Source organism: Megalops cyprinoides, chromosome 17, assembly GCF_013368585.1.
Source record: "Megalops cyprinoides isolate fMegCyp1 chromosome 17, fMegCyp1.pri, whole genome shotgun sequence".
Lineage (NCBI taxonomy): Eukaryota > Metazoa > Chordata > Actinopteri > Elopiformes > Megalopidae > Megalops > Megalops cyprinoides.
This window is the reverse complement of record NC_050599.1, coordinates 14207069-14227293: the sequence shown is the minus strand read 5'-3', so window position 1 is coordinate 14227293 and position 20225 is coordinate 14207069. Positions and strand designations below refer to the sequence as shown.

At 42.5% G+C, this 20225-nt stretch overlaps 2 protein-coding genes and 1 non-coding gene across 4 annotated transcripts; 2 read left to right on the top strand and 1 right to left on the bottom strand.

Moving 5' to 3' along the window:
- The first annotated feature begins 1796 nt into the window (after positions 1–1796).
- uts1 (urotensin 1) lies at positions 1797–3428 on the top strand. 2 transcript variants are annotated; one of them, XM_036550422.1, is made up of 3 exons: positions 1797–1906; positions 2600–2855; positions 2925–3428. In XM_036550422.1, exons 2-3 carry the CDS (start codon positions 2626–2628, stop codon positions 3130–3132), a joined length of 438 nt encoding a protein of 145 aa, XP_036406315.1. In that variant the 5' UTR covers positions 1797–1906; positions 2600–2625; the 3' UTR covers positions 3133–3428. The 2 variants fall into 2 exon arrangements, with proteins under 2 accessions (XP_036406315.1, XP_036406314.1); XM_036550421.1 differs by having other exon boundaries at positions 2600–3428.
- Positions 3429–5427: 1999 nt separating this feature from the next.
- On the bottom strand, positions 5428–18781 carry trim54 (tripartite motif containing 54). Its single transcript, XM_036549397.1, has 9 exons — positions 18531–18781; positions 16332–16504; positions 14118–14289; positions 11870–11965; positions 11333–11566; positions 10243–10265; positions 9631–9755; positions 9396–9516; positions 5428–6284 (listed from the first exon to the last, which is right to left on the bottom strand). Exons 1-8 carry the CDS (start codon positions 18696–18698, stop codon positions 9416–9418), a joined length of 1092 nt encoding a protein of 363 aa, XP_036405290.1. The 5' UTR covers positions 18699–18781; the 3' UTR covers positions 5428–6284; positions 9396–9415.
- On the top strand, positions 16998–17080 carry trnal-cag. The gene has a single exon. It is a non-coding gene; the product is annotated as a tRNA-Leu (tRNA).
- Positions 18782–20225: the final 1444 nt, after the last annotated feature.

The window sequence follows — 20225 nt, the reverse complement described above, 5'->3', positions numbered from 1 at the left end:
TACAATTGTTCATGATTGTGAATAAAGCATTAGTCAACTTAGAGCCATAATGCAATGCTTTCTTTTTAAAAACAATTAAGGGAGATCATCAAGGTACTTGCGAAGCAAATGTCCAATGACTGGACTTAACTTGAGGTCAGGCCTACTACAGTGCTACCTGTTCTCAGCAAATAAACCAGATTTGCACAGTACAAAAAATGAAGAAATGACCTTGCTCAGAAGTAGAGATGATTTAAGATGGACAGGTAAATTTATATCTTAGCAAGGAGGAAACAGGGATAATGTTCAGTTTGATGATGGTGAAAAAGGTACATAGAAATAGAGTCAGTGCGATGAAACTGTAGTAAAGGCAAGAATAAAAACGTATTCAAATTTAAAACAAGACCGGGTACTTGCACAGTACTATGTTTAACCTGATTTTAGCAGCAGTATTTAATAGTATTATGTACCTTTCAAGTCCATGTGTGAACAATTTGATAAAAAGTCTCTACTCTAATGTTCATATGTGTATTACTGTTGTAGACTATGCATTTTGAAAGGAAGATGCAACATGATCCTTTTACAAGATATTGCCTCTTCAAAATTAGCAAACATCTTGATGTTTATAAGCCATACTCAGGCATGGAAAACAGAATTTATGAATGAGTGAGTGTGTGTGCTGTACTTCTTGTTCAATGTCTGTACTTCAAGGATGACATCATAGACCAGTTGCACTCTGGGGCATCACAGTATTTTAGTAAAGGGAATTAATTAATTTCATTTGGAGAGTTCCCAGGCTGATGTCTGCATTAAAAAAAAAACATGAGTCAATAAATTGGTTGCAGACAAGCACAGTGGAATGTTAAATTTACATGGTACACGTTAAATACTTATGTCATATGTAAGATTAGCTATGTTCTCCCTGGGTTCATGGAAAAGAACAAATATATGAGAACACAAAGTTAATACTTATGCACATGTATGTGTGGGCGTCTACAGATTAAACTGAATATTGAAGGAAAATAAAATCAAAGGTCTTTTGTTGTTTAATTCACCTTGTGAGTGTGTTTACATCCTCAATAGTGGTCTTACTAGTACTAAGAATAATAACAAAGTTGTTTTGTAACAGCGTTTTTTCTCAAGCTGTAAGAAGTAAATCGATCACTCCTAAATGAGCCGTGCGAAAACATTTTCAGCACCATGGAGAGATCATTCTGCATTTTTGAATTCCCTCATGCCTGAGTGATGCAGCGCCGTTCTGTACCTGTGCTCTCGACATTGCCAGAGATGTTCAGCCATGCAGAAATGCATCACGACATCAGTTATGCCACATTTCGATTCTGCTCTGAAGTCCTGTTATTCTTATAGAGACCCAAGCAAGTACTGGAGACTGTGGTTAGGATCCTTGCGAATCGCTTCAAGCTGTTACTTAAAACGATCAATTTATTGGAAGCCATATTAAGTTCATGTCTAACTCTCGACTTGTAATGCGAATGCGTCCACTTTTCATATCTGTATGCATCAAGATTCGCAATTTTAGGGTCACGTCGTCCTCGACTAGTAACAGTATCATCACTCTCACAGGTAGTCCTTTGGACTAAAGTGGGATGAGGTAGTTTGCGCTTTCTTTAAAAAAAAAAGAAAAAAAACATATTGCAAGCTGTGTTTAGAGCTGTCCTTTCTGACAGGCTTCGAGAACGCAACGTCTGATATCCCTCTTGCCTCTACTTCAAACGGAATCATCTAATTTACAAGCGGTTTATGCACTTGCACTGACGTCAATGGAGCAATCTTGGATGTATATAAACATTCGACAAGAAGCGTTCCCATTCAAATCTCATCCAAGCAGGACTTTTCAGACCAAGGTCTTGAGTATTACTTTTCTATCCTGTAAAAAAAAACTTTTCAGGCTTCAGCGGAGGACAAAGTAAGTGGTTTATTTTGTTTGCTGTTTTGTGTGATTCCTGAACGTGATAGTTGTGAACTATTATCAGTGCTAGACAGATATTTAAAAGAGACATCGGAGCGAGGGAGAATCATGAATTATACATCTTAGAAATATTTACCTTTTAAATAGGATGCCTGTAAACAGATATGTATTTCGTTGAGTGTGTTAGATCACAAACCCCTGTAAAGCAGGACATTGGCGGGATGTTGATGTTTTCAACAGAGTAAACTTAGATTATCACTTTGTATACGGTTAGATTTTAAATGTTTTAGAAATTATGCGCTGTATAGATTGTATTCTAATATCAGAGCATGCACAATATCAGACATGCATGACTTCTGACATTAACTAAAGGTCTACAAAGGCAGATGTCCAAAGTTGTACTACACTGAATTGCGGAAACATTATGCCCTTAGTCGAGACTCGCTGATTAGTTATTTCTACATTTCACGATAGTCTTTTTTTCGTCAATTCTGTTAAACGTTTTTAACTTTTCCTCATGCGCGCGTTGTCGTCTGCACCTGCACTTGCACAGGCTGCTGTAATTCGCAGCTACTTTGCAAGGCACAAGATGTTTAAGCATCTGCCTTTTGCGGTTTGAATGAAATTTGTTGTAGTTTGTAGTTAGCTGTTTATGTGTTCTGTTACACTGAATGCATTTCTCTGCCACAGGACACCATTATACACGTCTATCCACCATGAAACCCGTTCCGTTGGTCCTGCTGATCGCTACAGTACTGCTGACTTCCAACTTTCCCCCCAGCGCCTGTCGACCAAGGGACCTGAACATCTTTGACGGCCACGGGTACAAGACCCAGATGGACGAGATCTTATTAAAAGCTGGCGATAACGCTATTTCCTACCTCATAGGAGAAAAGATACTTAGGTATTTGCAAAGAAACCCGAAATTCCAGAAAGGTCTCTCACAGTATCCCTTAGACAACCTCCAGGTTATGACACCACTCTCCACCTCTGGGCTTGGTCACCTGGCGCGCAGTTTGCCGCTGGAGGAAGAGGAGCGCGCCTTGGAGGAAGGCAACAGCTTGGAAGACCTCACGGAGCTTTCCAAGAGGAATGACGATCCGCCAATTTCCATTGATCTCACTTTCCACCTGCTGAGAAACATGATCGAAATGGCGAGAATCGAAAGTCAGAAAGAACAAGCGGAACTAAACCGCAAGTACCTAGATGAAGTTGGCAAGTGATCTTTAGCTTTGGCATCGTAGAAAAACAAAAGGTTCTCACAAACGAATGCCCCTGGCACTTCCAGATCCGTGAAATAGTTTTGCTTTTCCTCTTTATCAAAATACTGCTGACTGTAGCTACCATTCCAAGTTACGAGGTATTTCCATTCAAAAGGGAACAAGACCCGATGTGTCGAAAGCTCCAGTTAAAGCGAAATCGGTTCAGCTAAATCGCTGTCCTAGACTCCCTCTTCATTTCTGCTGATGGACATGTGCGGCAAGGAAACGAGTCAAGAAACATTCACGAATCTTCAATGAAAAGAGACAAATTCCAAAATTTATTTCCACCTTGATTATTCCAAGTATGTTGTTTCTAATATATCTGGAATACGGAAAATTATGGTAGACCAATACCTTAACTATATAAAAATTAAATTGTGTCTAATTGTGTTGTTTTCAACGGCAGTTCAGCATTGGTTCATTTAAATTGCCAACTCTCTATAGGTTTCTTGAAATTATGGTTACTGAAATATATTTTTGATAAGTTTTCAAGTTTTGACGCCAGTTTTTTCGTCTCTGTGCGAGTTCGTATTTAGTTGGTGATTCACTCACATCTGGATCCTAAGCATTTTCAGTTTCCCCTCAGGTGTTTAGATTCACCTTTCTTTACTAGTTTTTGTGAGATGACTCATCTTGTAAACGTCGATCACAGTCATGGAAATATATTGTATTGCTTTTGAATGTGTATTGTTTGTCCTGAAGCGCAAATGTTAAAAGTATGAAAACAAGTTGGTCAACCTTGTCATCTGACAGCGTTGTTGGTGCAGTATTTACAGGAGAGTGATTTGGGTGAGGTGCGTTTTGAACACAAAATGGTTAAGATTTTGTTCTCACACACAACACGCTTTTGAAAATAACAGTTATTTGATCAGTCTATTGTATTAGTTTTATGAATGATGAAAATGAGACTTGAGGTTGCATGTCTCACCTTTTAGAGACCAGATCATCCTTGGCGTTGCCCCTTTTCCTGGATCCAAAACGTCAACCTCTTCTCCAAAATGTGCAATGGCATAACTTACTCGACACACCGCTATGATAACACCGAGTACGATCTTAGTAGGTAAGAGAGCTCTGACAGATTCTAGAGGGTTCTTTCTGGAAAGGTACCAGTGGAAGATTCTCCTTTGCCACAAGCATTGTAATTACCAATAACGAACGTAGCAACACCTGTGCACTGTTAACGCCGGTCCCCGCCTCGCCCCCGGTTATCCAGCGCTAGTGTCCATGCTTCTCTCTGTCAGGCAGCAGTGCTACTGCTTCATCATGGGTGTGGGATCTGGCAGTGCCTACGGCTTTCTATTTAGATTCAATTTCATATTTTTCTTCAAATGAACGATATGTTTCCAACACTCCTGATACAAACCCCTCTCTCCCAATAGCATATTCCACCCATTCTAACCCAAATGCACTACTCAGATGTCTTAACCAAGCATGCGTATTTAGAAAGGAAAAAAAACACAACCAAAAAACTATAATATGCTGCAGAAATGGTCACCTATTTTACCGAGTTATCGGACAAACGATCGAATGGTTTAGCAGTTAAGGAAAGCTTTTTGCCATTTATATTTTGTAATAAAAACATCTGAAAAAAGTATCGACTCTGTAAAAATCTTTTAAGCTGAAGCACAGTAATAAAGGAAATAATACTGCTTACTTAGATCAAGGTTTACTCATGTTTGCTAACATTTGTAAAATATTTTTTTTTTTAAATGCGAGAGTGACATTTCTGTATGTCATTGTAAACAGTAAAAGAAGTAAATTTGACATTTGCTCAATAAGATGACACAGAAAGCCCGGAAATGCATCAAGATTTTAAAATGGTAACTGAGCACCTCTGATGCTTTGAATGAGACCCACTTAAAGCCATCGGTATTCTTTGACAGTGTAATCTGGATTAACTCAGGAGTGGAGAGGTATGTGTAAGACTCTGTGGTGGGCATTCAGAGCAGGAGATAAATATTCATTTCAAGTGAAGTATAATGGGAAAGAACTAGGGTACAGGGTCCTTCAAGATGCGATAGCAAAGAGATTTGGCAGCCGGACTTCTCCGTAGCAGGCGGGTTTATTTTTTACCATCAAACCAAGCACCACACCTAAATGCTGTAACTGCAAAAAAGAAAGAAAATTCTACAAAACTAATATTTCATGAAATAAAAAGAAGAAACTGTAATGTGATGGTATGGATATTTATTTCTAAAAATATATATATAAATAATGAAATAAAATCAACTATAATAACATCTCCATAATAGATTATCAGTATATGCAACAATAATTAATAATTAAAATGTGACTTCACTTGCCTCAGCAGTCAATACACTTCACAATCTCTGAGCAACTCTATGTTTACTCCCGTATATGATGCATGACCTTTGCTGTCTAACACTTCAGAGAGTTAACACTGCTAAGTATGACTTTCTATGGTCCTTGACAGCGATTTTGTCCATTGTGCTTGTATGCTATTTAGTGAGCTGGATGTTGAATAGAAAAGGCCCTTCTGTGAGGCAAGACTTATTCCATTCCACTGTCCTGCCTTTTTCCACATTTCCACAGCCATCATCGGTGACATCACATGAAACCTTAGTCACATCCTTTGGCTTCACCCTACAACCTCACCTGCCTTTTAGTAACAATACGATTTGTCATCATTTACAGTCATAGGTTTTTTTCTGTCTGAAATATTACAACCAACATCCAGAATTTGTAAAGAGTCAAGATGAAATATATCAAAACATAGAGCAAAGAAATTGGATACTACAATATTACATTGAGGGCATTCTGATTACAACGCAACATGCATCTTTCATGCTAATGTCATATCACATTAGTCATTTTTATATGAGAGGATTACATTTATCATACAGAAATACAACACGGAAGCTTTTGTGTATAAGAGAGGAAAGCAAGCAGAAAGAATGCAAGGGAAGAGGGTTTGAGCTGATCAGTCATTTCGCATCTCATTGTGGTTCTGCACTGTATACTACATGTAATCAGAGCAAAGACATGTAAGAGGTACATGACTAAAGCAGAGTGTTTCAAGCATCTGGTTGTGCTCATGGGATTATGTCAAACCTCCTTTGAAAGTCCCGTCTCCAGCCCTCCCTGGAAATGACCTATAAAGAACAATAAATGTAAATTACGTACAGCAATCTGAAATAATCGGTATTGTCTCCATTTCCTGTCGGACTGGGTCTATTTTTAAAGTTCAACACAAAATGGGGACACCAAGTGGGAGAGGACTGTTTTTGTGGCTTCTGCGCTGACAGGAATGTGCATTGACTCTCCTCCTCGTTAAGGAGAAAAGCATTGTTTGTTTCTTGCTCCAGTTACGTAAATCGCCTCGCATTTTTTTTTCACACAAATTTGAATGTTTGAAAACATCACTGCGGCTCAGAATAAAACTGATGCTTATGGGCCTCAGAAATGAAATGCAGATAATGACAACATATTGCTTCATTTGCATACGTGCCGCATAGGGATACCTGTATTTCAATCAGAGTTAACAGCTCTGATGCTCTGTGAGGCAATGGTACAGTCATCTTGTCACCTAACTGACGTTCAGGGAGAAAAAAAAATCATTGCAAGACTGCCTGTTTTTGAGAACTTGAGTGCGTCACTCAAGCCCTAATCCGTGCCCACCGACAGTGATCTATCTCCATTCACAGTCATGGAAGTCTCACTTTAGCGTGTCTCACTGAGCGAATTGTCCAACCACATGCTTTATCATCCCACTAGAATTCCTCATCAATAACATTCAATCCCAGCCTCATCACTCCACTCTTGCATGTTCCCCTATCAATCGATCAGGGGGTTGACAGCAAACCTGGCAAGGTCAGGGTGTCTGTACAGCAGGGCCTAGTCAGATAGCCATATATTCCAGCGATCATAAACCCTGAAAGTGCCGTAGGAAATAGATATTAACTAATGAAGGGTGTCAGAATTCTAATTCTGTTGTTGAAGAAGGAGGGTCGGGGGAGAGGGAAAAGTGGGGGGTAGGGCAAAAGGCCCATCCCTGACAGCCTATTTCTATAGAGCTGAAGAGATTCCCGATTTCCCAGAATACAGCAGGGCAGCAGGGCTGTAGCACAGCAAATACCTGCTGATGTCTTAATTCACTGTGGCTGTTGACCTTTGAGGAGAGAAAAAAATGCTGCTTCAGACACTGTATAGACCTTTTCAAACGGCACAACAAAAAACAGTGTGCATGTACAGGGTCATTGGACTCCCCCAGAACTTCCAGTTAACTAGAGAAAATAGTGAACACTGATAAAGGCTGGAAGGAAAATGGCAAGTCAATTCTTCAAAGACCTACCATTTGACAGCAAAATTGCAGTCAACAAAAATGAATTAAATTTAATTTTTTTGTTCTGAAAATATGATTAAGTCATTACAGCAAAATAGCTGGCTGTTATGTCAAGTAATGCCAAGTAATGTCAGGGATTTTAGTTAGCTAACTGCTTAGGTAAAGAAGAAAATTAATCATTTTCAGTTTGCAAGCAGGCTAGCTAGCACAATGACACTTACCAAATTATTTATGCCACATAAAATCCCTATAGCACTTTTTGTCGATAGTGATAGCTATTTAGATATTTATCTTGCTGGCTAATTTTAACTTGGCTTGAGTCGAAAAGTACAGACTATCACCAAAGCAAATGTTTGATGCTATCATGTAACACATATTTGGCTTGCTACATAGCCACTGAGCTTTCAGCCATCATCTTCATGGATGTTCTTCCAAAGATGCCTCAAGCAAATCACACCCAAAACTGGACATTTTCTGGGAGCCTGTAATTACTTTTATTAAACATGTCTATACACACTGACTTATCTGTGGATTCAATTGTCACACATGTTCCAGACTTGATCATTTATGGTTTAACTATTAGGCTGTTACTCTTCCAGAAGATTCCAGAGGTTACAGATGAAAAGGAAACTGAGAGACAGAAACTGTATCTGTTTATAGGTGCTATATTGACCCCTGAATTAGCATAACCAGTCTTTATAATTCTTACATTAAGCTTGCATGGATGGCAAGTTCTTGTTTTTTAAATCTGTTCCTTATGTTTTGTCCTTTAATCTTTCAATTAAAATGTGTCTGAAGGAAAATTAAGTCTGGATGGGAAAAAGGGGAGGAGACAGCAGATGAAGTCTCAAGTCTCATGGGAACCGATTTGTGTTCAAATTGTGCTTCTCTTTGTCCCTGATATATGACAAAGTTACTCCTTCAGGCCAGGTTTCCTGACATAAGGAGGAGATCATAACATTTTGTGAAGCCAGCAGCGTATGATTGATCGTCCAGAGGGTAAAGTGTCGTGGTCACTCTCCTGGAAATTAGTCCCCTGGGGGAGTGACGTTCAACCGATGTCTTATGAAAAGGAAAACACCTGATTTAAAGCTGCATGGGAATGTTAAATATTTTAACATCAGCAAAAACTATAACTAGCAGAGGACAGAACAAAGCAGGAGTGCCAGTCGTACTGTAGGGTATAAGATGAGTGCCCTTTAAGCTGAAAGAGTAAGGATGTGGCTGGAAGCGTTTTTCTTTTGAAAGTGTCCCCCGGGACTAGAGAAAATGACCACACACATAGAAAGCATCTTACAATTATGAATTTAATCACCCACATATTTCACAAGAGCTTTGCCAAAACAAAAATATGTAAGCTGAAAATGATATTTGTTGCGTTCTACAAGTCGACAGAGTAAATCAGAACTACTACACCAAAAGAACTATGGCTGTTTTCTCCTGCTTTAAAACCAGAATCTTCAGTCTTGCCAGCTTGATTATGCAGTGGTGCAAGTGGTGGACTGAGTAAGGTACACACTTCCCTGATGCACACCTAACCAAGCAGCGCTGTGCATCCAACTCGCTGAGAGAGGAGCGAAACAGGGAGGGGAAAAGAGCCACCTCAAACACTCCCCCAAGACAAACTGCAGGAAGAGCGTCAGCTCCACACACTTGGAGTTGCTGCACAATGCTGTGTGGCCAAGGCTTCACCAGAGGAGAGAAGGCTCAGATTAACCCTGGCCTCACAGAACTGGTTGAAAGCACCGTACGGCCAAACATCAAGCAACAACTGAGACTCAACACTGCAGCCCAAAACAAACCGCACCATTAACAGGCCCAAAGTCTCCCAAATCAATGAGGTCACTGGTGAAAGAGATCCGTAACACTGAGGCACGCTCAATGAAGACTCCACGGCTAAAAGCTTTACATCGGAACTGACCTGGAGGAGGCCCAGGTGGGTTAGAGTCTCCCAGGCTCTGCCCCCATGCTGGGCTGGGCTGCCTGCTCTTCAGCGCCCTCCTCCAGCAGGTAAGCCTCATCCCCCTCCTCACCCTGGGAAACTGTAAAAACACACTTTCAGTAAAGCTGGCCAAAATTAAAAGAAATGACGAAAAAGAAAAGTAAAAAAAGCCAATGATGTCATCGATATAAAGGCTGATCTCAGCCGTCCCTACCTGTCTGGAAGTCAATAGTCCTCAGCATGTCAGCCACGTCATCGGTGTTTATGATGAAGTGGCCCATGCTCTCGTACCCGGGCTCCGTCCGCTCAATGCTGGAGGCCTTGGCGGTGTCCGTGATCCTGTCAAGGGCACAGCGGTGATGTCACGCCTCTACTTGGACAAATAAAAGGTGACGGATGGGGATGGATGGCAGGCTCCTTGTCCCTGCGGTTAGTCGTGATGCAGGGCAGGTTGCACTGCTCAATATCTCTGCAGGTGAGTCTCATTAAGCAGCAGTCAACACAAAAGCAAACAAAGCAGAAAAATAATGGCGAACTATGTCAAGAGTCTGCTTGTACACATTCCAGTTTGGAATGTATTCATTGTTTTGTCATAATCGGGTTAATTCCGTTTCACTTCATTCATTTCCTGGAGGAACTGTTGTGTAAAACAAGCAATATTATGCCACAAACATCCAACTGTAAGTGATTTGCATGCAGAAGAAATGCTATGGAAACAACACTGCAACTGAAACTAAAACTAACTGCAGAAGATAAAATAAAACCAAAAGGACAGAGAACACACGAACACAGGAATAATACTGCAGTGATGAAATATTTCTCTTACTTCTTGAGTACATCCCTGGTGCTCTGTGGATGATAAAACACAAGACAATGAGCAAACATTTGAACAAGGTCTCATTTGTTGCAATTTCATTTAATGACTTCATAAAACATCCTTCGGGGTAAAAATAGCATTCCTTGTCATATTCGTGGCTTGAACTGAGAGGATCACAGGCCTGCCTTTTCAGTGCATGTCATTTGATTTTGAGCTTGGCACCTCCCCTTAATCTCCTCAGTCACTTGTTAAGCACAAGGCCACAGGTGTGAGCTAAACCTATACCTGCTACATAAACACTTATTGCTGGGTAGTAAATCTGCTGCCAGAGGGCTCACATTAACAACACAGAGTGTGTAAAAAAATTCAAAGACTCGTCATTCAATCTGCGGCTTTATAGGGGGAAATGTGCAGAACGCGGTGTGTCTGCGCGATCTATTTCCTTGATCCAGGGGGTTTAAGAGCCGGCTGTCTGCGGAGACTGACTTCACGTGGGCTGGCTCTGGTCCAGAGTGAGTATTGACGGCCAGGGTGAGCAGACTCGAGGGAGGCAGTCTGGAGCGCCAGCAGGGGTGGATTGTAAATCAATACATCAGCCCCCGGGATCCGCCGCAAAGCCTCCAGAATGCTTACAGTACAGTATACTGATGGGAAGAAGTGTCAATCAGCGCGCAGACAGCTGTGCCCATGACAGGGGAGAGCAAACGGCCGCCATGATGCCTTTTAAAGGCAGCGCATTCCGTCACCAGGCACATTCATCAGCTCCCTGCTTATTATTCCACCTCAGTGTGAGTTAAGTGCCGAGAGAGAGAGCCAAATGCTCTGGGTCTCCTCATAGATTGTCAATTGTGAGCTTCCTATAAAACAGGAAGGGAGACTAAAAATCAAGGAAGGGTATTCACCGGTCCTCCACTGCACCATCTGCAGGGTGTTTATAATATTGGGGCCTCTTGCTGGGGCCCCTCTGATAAGATGTTTGTATGGGATGACAGGCCACTTCAGCACATTGGCCCATCAGATACGTCTGTTCTGAGACCAGGTACAGCTGACACAGTGTAATCCTCACATTGCTGTAGGGTCGTAGCCCTGAGTTCTGTACCTGCAGGAAGACGGCCATCTGCGGCTCCTCCATGGAATGTATGGCTGCCTCCACCAGCTTGACTGCGCCCTCCAGGTGGTCGCCGTGGCGACGGATGAGGGTGCGGACGTGGCCCAGCTTCTCGTCCTGCTCCCGGCTGACGGTCTGCACCAGCTCCTTCTTCCGCTCCTCCAGGATGGCGTAGAGCGCGTCGAACTTGTCACACAGGTGCTGCTTCTGCCGCCGCCCGTTCTCCTACGGCAACAAGGGAGGAGACGCAATGAAACCCAACAAAGCGTGGATGACTGACATTAACCAAAACTTCACATGCTGTAAGCACCCTTGCATTAATCACTCTGGCTAGTCTGAGACCAGTTCAACAAAACACAATATAGTCATAGTTTTTTAATAGTTGCTCCTCTGTCTTTTGTGACTCTCAATATCCCCAATTACAAACCTTCTCTTCAGATATGGTAATTGCGAAGAAAAATGTAAGATGGCAGGACTCAGTAGACTGTACTGTGATCTGAAGGAGCCTGTCAGTGATACTGCTCTTACCTCAATAGTTTTGCAGATGTCCTCTAACTGTGAAATCAGTGCCTGGATTCTGTCATTGCCAGCCACCAGCATGGCTATGCCATCACTCAGGTCTGTCTGCAACACAACACAACACAACACAAAAAAATGCAGATATCGATATACAATCATTCAGTTTTACCCACACAATTCCATAGACCCAGGGTCTTGGGACCCAGAGTCTTCGGAGAAAAATCAAACATACAAATTAACTCTGTTAATACTCCTGTTGTATTAAAAACAGAGCTGGGAACCCAAATACTGTGTGAAATTATTGTGGTTATTGTGGTGAATGTTCATTCTATTTATAACAAAGCATATCTATTAAAAAGTGGACCAGAGCAAGAGAACATCTACTAGTTCCATCTCTATTTGCAGTCTGTGTGTTATTAACAAAATAGTCTACCCTGAGATCTGCCCTGAAACAGACAAATGTGGATCTTTCTGAATTTCTGAATTTCAAGCCAAATGCATTAAACAGTCCATAAAATGACAGATAATACTAATTTTGTGCTTCATAGATCAGTGCCTGAATAATAACTGGAAATGTTATAGTAAACATGGAGTTAAAAAATTGATGTGTTTAGTAATATGTATTCGAGTGGCTAACTCATCTATTGTCTCAGAAGCAAAAGGGCCACTTTGCCCATGGTGAATGGTGACCTTCAGTTGGGGTAATGTTACTCATAATAAAATAACATATGGTGTCCGCCCAGCGCTCAGCTGCTTATTGTGGGAGACGCTAATGATATTAGTCACTGTTCACTTGGGTAGCAGTTGGGCGATCGCAGCAGTGTCTAACACAATGGAATCTGTGCAGGGACCAGATCACCACCTGACTCGGATGCTATTGATATGAATGACTCACATGTCTTCAGAGGAATTTACACATCCTGGGAGGTGGGCATGTTTAGAAAGCTACCTACAATACTGTAGGCTTGCATCAGTCAACTGGGATTATTTAAAAAGAAAGCTAATTTTTGAGGGGGGATAGGAAAATGTGGTGGTTTCTTTTACAGGCATATACAAGGCATCATGCCATGAACCTAGTTATGACTTCTCCGTTGTTCCCCAAATAAAACACATGAGGTGTGACTTCAGGTCTGAGCACGAAGCCAAGGGATCTTCAGCATTTGGAGGTGCCGATGGACTTGGCATGGCACACATATGCGGCAAGAGGCAGAGTCCAGGTGGGGGGATGGGTTGTGTGTGTGTGTAAGAGGAGAATGTAAGGTGCCTATGTGTGTATGTGTGTGTGTGTGTGTGTGTGTGTGTATGTGTGTGTGTGTGTGTGTGTGTGTGTGTGTGTGTGTGTGTGTATGTGTGTGTGTGTGTGTATGTGTATGTGTGTGTGTGTGTGTATGTGTGTGTGTGTGTGTGTGTGTGTGTGTGTGTGTGTATGTGTGTGTGTGTGTGTGTATGTGTATGTGTATGTGTGTGTGTGTGTGTGTATGTGTGTGTGTGTATGTGTGTTATTGGGGGGTTACCGGTGACATGCCCATAGATAGCGTGCCGGGTTTGCGCTACCGTGGTGTGTGAGAGGGGTGTTGCTGGGGACCGGGAGGTGCGGTGCGACCCCGCACTGTGTGAGAGCCCTGCAGGTGACTGCACGACTGCCAGAGCTTCCAGCACATCTGACAGCACGCTCCACTGCTCTGAGGCAAAGGTCCACGCACACCCAGGGATAGCCCACACAAAGCTCTGCCATCTCCTCTAAATAGCTCTGTCGCTGTCTTCTCAGATCACTTAGGATTCACAGTTGTATAATGCAGGTTCACGCAAGACAATTTAAGAGAGTTGGAGGATATGATATGAGGATGTGATACTGATGCAATAATATAGTGATGGCAACTGCTATACGTTATGGCTAAATTTATACTTCTTATTAATCACCTGATTTTGGAAATATGAAGTAGTTACAAATACAACGCATAACCACTGCTTTCTAATACTCTGAATCACTTCACCACGAGATTTGACAGAATGGTGACCACTCTCCCCAGCAGGTGGCGCACTTTCTCTTGGACCCAGGACCAATTTCAGTAGTCAAATGAGCAGAAATGTGATGCAAAGTAAACAATGCCAAGGATGTTCCGAAGGATCACCACATTTAAGATTATAGACATCCCTTTTGTTTGGGAGAACACGGTATTTACAGTCTCCCATAGTTAAAAGAGCACTCTGTAACAGAGGGGGTCCTATGTTTCCGGCCCCACAGAGGCCCGTGTACCTTCTGTCTCTTGTAGACATTCTGTAGGGGCGCCACCTCGCAGTCCTTGTGCGCGCCGAACACTTTGCACATGGAACAGGTGGGCGTCTCGCACGTCAGGCAGTAGATGTTGATCTTCTCCTCATCGTGCTCCTCACACATCAGCTGCTGCTCGGACTTGGGATGGATTGGTCTTGAGGGAGAAAGAGGGCAGCAGGTTAAAGTTCCTCCCCCGCATTTGTTGATACATTGTCATCTCAAATGGACACTCTCACCCCTATCCATCGGTAACCACTAACAGCCCTCACAGGAACCATTAGTTTCACCCGCTCGATGCCGGTGTGATAGACAGGTAGGATGCCACTCGAGTGTCCTTTAAGACATCCTATGACATCATTTCGTCCTTGAAATTCAATGGTGGATGTCTACGACTTAACAAATATTTATGTCATGTATACGTAATCGAGCGTGGGCAACTTCCTGAGGAATCTCTCTCTCTCTGATCTATGAGCTGATATGAACATCATGGCCTTGTTTTTCAGGCGGTGAGAACACTTAGTGTGGAGCTGCCTGTGAGTACATCTGTTCACAATGCCGTAGTCCAGTCAACGTGGGCAAATCTGTCACTTTGAGTTATGGTGTGAAAGACTAGCAGTAAAACAGAAGAAAAAGGAATGTACATGCTAACTAATATTTAAACACTCCACAGTTCAACCTACATGGTCTCCAGCAGTTTGCAGTGTTGCCTGCAATAAAGTTGGGAGTTGGGAGCATTTAGATGGCATGTGGGTGCATTCTTTTTTGTTATGTTATGTTTTGTCACCCTGCACCAGCACCAGTCATTGCATGGGCCTGATTTCTAATTTCTTTACACAGCGAAAGATTACTAACCCATAATATTTTGAATAAAAAGGTGTACATTTTTTTAACAACATCAAAATAATTGCTTGAAAATGTGTTTTAGAAATGATTCATGCATGTACGCATGGTTGTCAAATTTATTATAGAATTATAATGTAATATGTTATGTTACAAATATAGTATTTTAAATGAGGTAAACACCAGCAGACAATTCAGTATCAAATACTATCAGAAATGCATCAGGCCTGCCAAGTCTCCTAGGTCCATGCCACAAGATAATAAAAGAGTGCCATCTAGAGGTCATTTGAGAGGGCCACACATAGTTGGAGTCCGCTGTTATCTGAAAATAGACAGTTGGAGGTACATTCCATTAGCTTTCAGAGTCACTATATCAGATGTTCTCCTAAGCCGCTTCCACACTAAGGGATGCAATTAAATTTCCCTGGACAATATATTCTTTGTAGCAAATAACATGCTCTACAACCATGAGTCTACACAGATACTGAGACACTAGTCTGTTCCTACAGGCTCTGAATGACTCCAAAACCCCACCAGAAATCATCACATCCAGGCAAAATCCTCACCCAGGACATAATAATCCACCTACTGTACACTATCCCGCGGAAGCTCTTACCAGGACATGTGATAGAGCTGAGGAATGTGTGAGTGTGTGTGTGTGTGTGTGTGTGCATGAATAATGATCAAAAAAACACCAGAATAGTCCAATGAAAGGACAAACTACAGCAGACGTCATTGCAAATCGAGGCTCCTTTCATTTTCATTAAACCGTTGGTGACATGCCCTCTCAGGTAGCGCTGCAACAAGGATAGATGATCTTGAGGGAGAAAAACTGAAAAATGAACTGCCACCATAATCAAATCTCAGACACATGCTACCTCCAGGTAGCTGAGGCTGTCATGAGCAGACGTGATTTATTGTTGATGGCTGTGGGGATGAAGTGTTCTTGTTATATTTAGTGACACAGGAAAGAAGCCACTGCTTTGGACTAAGGTTGCTTTTCCCCAGCTTGTTTACATGACGCAGCAACAAATTTCTTCCAGAGCCTAGTAACATTGAGGTAACTAGTTCAGGGATCAGTTTTATATTTTCACACTCAATGTATATTGCAGACACAAAGGATTAACCTTCGCTCCTTTGCTTTATACAGTAAACACTGATTGTAATAAGACAAGGAAGGCACTGATAAAGTGATAAACATAAAAGTCCACAGCTTGACTGTGGCATTCAGCTAACAGCTTTTGTGCACGGCTGTTTTGCTTGTTTCACAATAAGCAAACCTGTCTTTGTGCAGCACCTGGTTACAGGGATTGAGAAGTATTCATCGACACCTGAGGGCGTGAGAGGAGATCCCACCTGGTGGACTCCTGCTTGTAAATGTCAATGATGTTCTCCACCAGTAGGTTCCTCTGGAGGCCGTACACGCCATGCCGGTCCAGGACCACCTCGTGCCTGCAGGACGGACAGCGGAAGCGCCCCCCAGTGGACACAGAGGTGGACCCCCGCGACTGCCACAGCGGATTGGAGGCCTGGGGAGGGGACAGAGGGGAGAAATGAGCGAGTAAATCGGCACTAACAAGGACACAAATTGTGCCTCTTTCAGGCGAGATCGGCATAAGGGCAGAGATTAGCATATACAATTAAGAAACTGCAGCCGCCCCCAAAACGAGAGACAGTCATCGCATGCCATTTTTTTTGCAGATCGAACAGGATCTCAATAAGGCAAAAAGCTGATGAGGTGTTAACTGTCATCATGTAAAGCTCGAAAGCACCACGCTTTAACACTCACACTTAGGCACTCAGAACAAATGACAACGGACAAGTCTACGGTTTTAAAGACTTGTTCTCAAAACTCGGATGCAATGACGTAAATTCTATAACTAAAACGAAAGCTTCTGCAGACGATACGTGTCAAACTAGCAGCCTTACCAATGGTTGATGTCACCGAAATGATGTACTCTCGGACAGTTTTTATGTAAACGTATGGCAATTGCCGTAAACCTCACTAGCTTTGTAAGCGTTGTCAGGATGGCCGAGCGGTCTAAGGCGCTGCGTTCAGGTCGCAGTCTCCCCTGGAGGCGTGGGTTCGAATCCCACTTCTGACAGAGCGTGAATATTTTCTAAAACCGAATGCTTGAACAGATACAGCAGTGTGAGCCACTCTGGATAAGACCATGTGATGAACAAAAAAAGAAGTAAATGACTTTTCATAATCTGAAAGAGGATTGATTTCAGTTATCAGTCCTCATCTCATTGGCGTCCTATTGCACCACCCATCCTCCCACCCCCATCCCCAACCCTTTCCTTTGGTTTCAGACAAACAAACACGTATTTACCTTTGACATTTGTAACTATACCAGTGATTATATACAGACAGTACAACCACAATAGTGGTAGTGCAACTACATGGGTGTGTGAAAAGAGATATTTTTTGTCTATAAAGCTTTTATAGATGTGAGAATTGGAAATAACTCTTACTTTTTTTCCTGTTAAGTTTTTTTTTTGGATGGTGGGGTATAAGGTACATATATTTAAGTTTGAATTATTTGAGAAAGTTGAGGTGGGTATATCTTTTGGGTCTGACGGTTGTGTTTGAGGGTTACCGGCCTATATTCAGAAAAAGAGACTGATTACAGTCTTTTATGATCAAATATTAAATCAATAAAATTAAATGGGCTTTTTTCATATTAATAAGACAGAGTTTACGAACTTGATGAATTATATTGAGCTCCAAGTGATTAAAAAGACAGCTGTGCTTAGTTTGTTTCTCTTCTCTCGCAGAGCCAGAGACAGGCCCAATTTTATCCTCTCTCCCGGGAGAGCACTAGAAGATCGAGTTCTTCTTTCTTGAGACACTGTTAGTCAGCCCTACGAAAGCAGTGAGCTCCTCCGTTAAAATCAGCTGTACAAAATACTGATTTCCCTGTTAAAATCAGCCTGACTAAAGAGCTTAACTCACCTGTTAAAATCAGCTTTACAAAGCCACAGAGTTCCCCTGTTAAAATCTGTCCTATCAAAACACTAAGCTTCCCTGTTAACATCAGTCTCAGAAAAAAAAACACTGACTTACCCTCAAAATCAGCTTTACTAAAGCACTGAGCTCCTGCTTTAAAATAAACTGCACCAAGCCACTTAGCTCACCTGTCAAAACCATCTTTGCTAAAATATTGAGCTCTACTTTTCAAGTTAGTTTCACAAAAAATCAGTTCCTTTTTTAAAATCAGTCTTTTCAAAACACTGGGGTAAAGTCAGGCTTAAATACTGATTTCCTTTCTAAAAATCACCCTCAAACACTGAACATATTTGTTAAAAACATCCTTTCAACAACTAAACACTCAGCCCAGCTCAACCACAGGTGGCGTGTCACACCCTTTTCAGGAATGATACAGGAGATGGAGCTGTGCCTTCATGGAAAAACCATGAAGGAAAAATGGAAAAAACACCTCTCACCAATGCACAGGACCTAGTACAAAGATTACAGAGGAGAAATGTAGCTTTATAATGACTGGCCTCTCTGGACCCCAAGAGGTCCCGTCGTATGCCAGTCACCCTTACCTGGAAGACGTCGTTGGCACACTTCCTGCAGAGGTTGTGCTGGCAGGGCAGAATGACCACCGGCTTGGTGAACATCTCCAGACAGATGGGGCAGATGAGCTGCTTCTCCAGGCTCTCCATGGTATTAGACTCCCCCAGCAGCGGTTTGAAACCCAGTGCAAAGTTCATCCCCTTTGCTGAGACCAGTCCTTCCTCTGAAAATCGTCTGAGTAACGACTGACCTGGCCGTTGAGTGTCCTCCTTCCTCTCTCCCTGGCTGCTCTCCTGTGCTCAGACCCTCCCCAGCGCCGGAATGCCCGGATAATTTTAGCCCAAGTTTGTTCTGGGTAGGGTTACTGTCCAAACCTCACCCTCCCTCAAAGCACTGGGATTCCTCCCCAGATTAAAAACACTGTGTGTACGGGGGGGCAGGGAGTGATTCCACTCTCCGTTTTTATCTCTTTAAACACGCCAAGCATGCTGATTGGCAGGGGCTGGAATGGAACATTTGGCGGTGCTGGGACAGAGGCCTGTGAGTCACGGCGTTGACATGAGACATTATAAAAGGAAAACACACCACATCAGACGCACCATCGTATTACAGCACTGACTCTCTGACACTTACGATCACATCAACAAGTGCCAATTACTCTTTTGCTACATCATTTTTCGTTGAACAGGTGTCCCATTAATAATCATTTTTTACAAACGAAAAACATCAGATGGTTTGGATATCTATCAAAGTGATAACATTTGTCCAAACTCCTCCTTGACAAAATTTAAAATATTTCACAACCTACAGAAGGGCACTGGATCGCTACCTCTCCGTTTCCTTTCTTGCCAATGCTACAGGTCAAAACCAAGAGGTGGGGCCAGAGGTGTGAGTGGCACATGACCTTTGTATGACCCGGAAACATACCGCCGACCCCCCCCCCCCCAGCTTGCTGCTGATGAAAATGATGAGGTAATTGCTGAGCATCTTCAAAGGGGCCAGAGCTGAGCTGATAATGAGCTTAAGGGTACGTTTATAGGACATCGAGCCATAGCATAGAGTAAGCCACTCCTTCCCTCATCCATTGTCCATTCATGCTGTGCCTCTCTGTTGCACAGATCTCCTCTTCACAGCCAACCTAAAAACTGGCCTGTAACACTGACTTTCACTGACTCGCTGAAGATGTTGCCAATGCATAACATAGTTGTGTTTCACCCCTCAGCATAGGGTCTGTGAAGAATTTCCACAATGAATATCTAAATATGTCAGTTGTTCTCAGGTGCAACACCTCTGCACAAACACACCGCTGCACAAAGACAAAACCACCCCCAGGCAGTCTAGACTATAATGGCCTTTAAACTCAAACAGCAATCAAAGAGAATACTCCAGTTTTGTTATAAACCCCCCAATTCTTTTTTATTTGTGTAGAATCAATCATGATATAAATACACATTTACAGACGATGTTTCATCAGGAACCATTTGAAATGACTACAAAAAAAAGAAAAAACCAAAAGGAAATTGGAAATCAGCTGACGGTTGTGAGAGGCCAGCGCTGTCCTCCTGTACAGTGGCCTTGAGGAATGAATGGTGACTCCAGACTGCCCGCGCGGGGTTAACAGGTAGGCAGCTACTGAAAAGCAATTTCACTAGCCTATAAAGCCTCGCGGCACTATAGCAGTCAGTCATCAGTCAGGGTGTCTGCGTTTGGCTACAAGTCAGTGA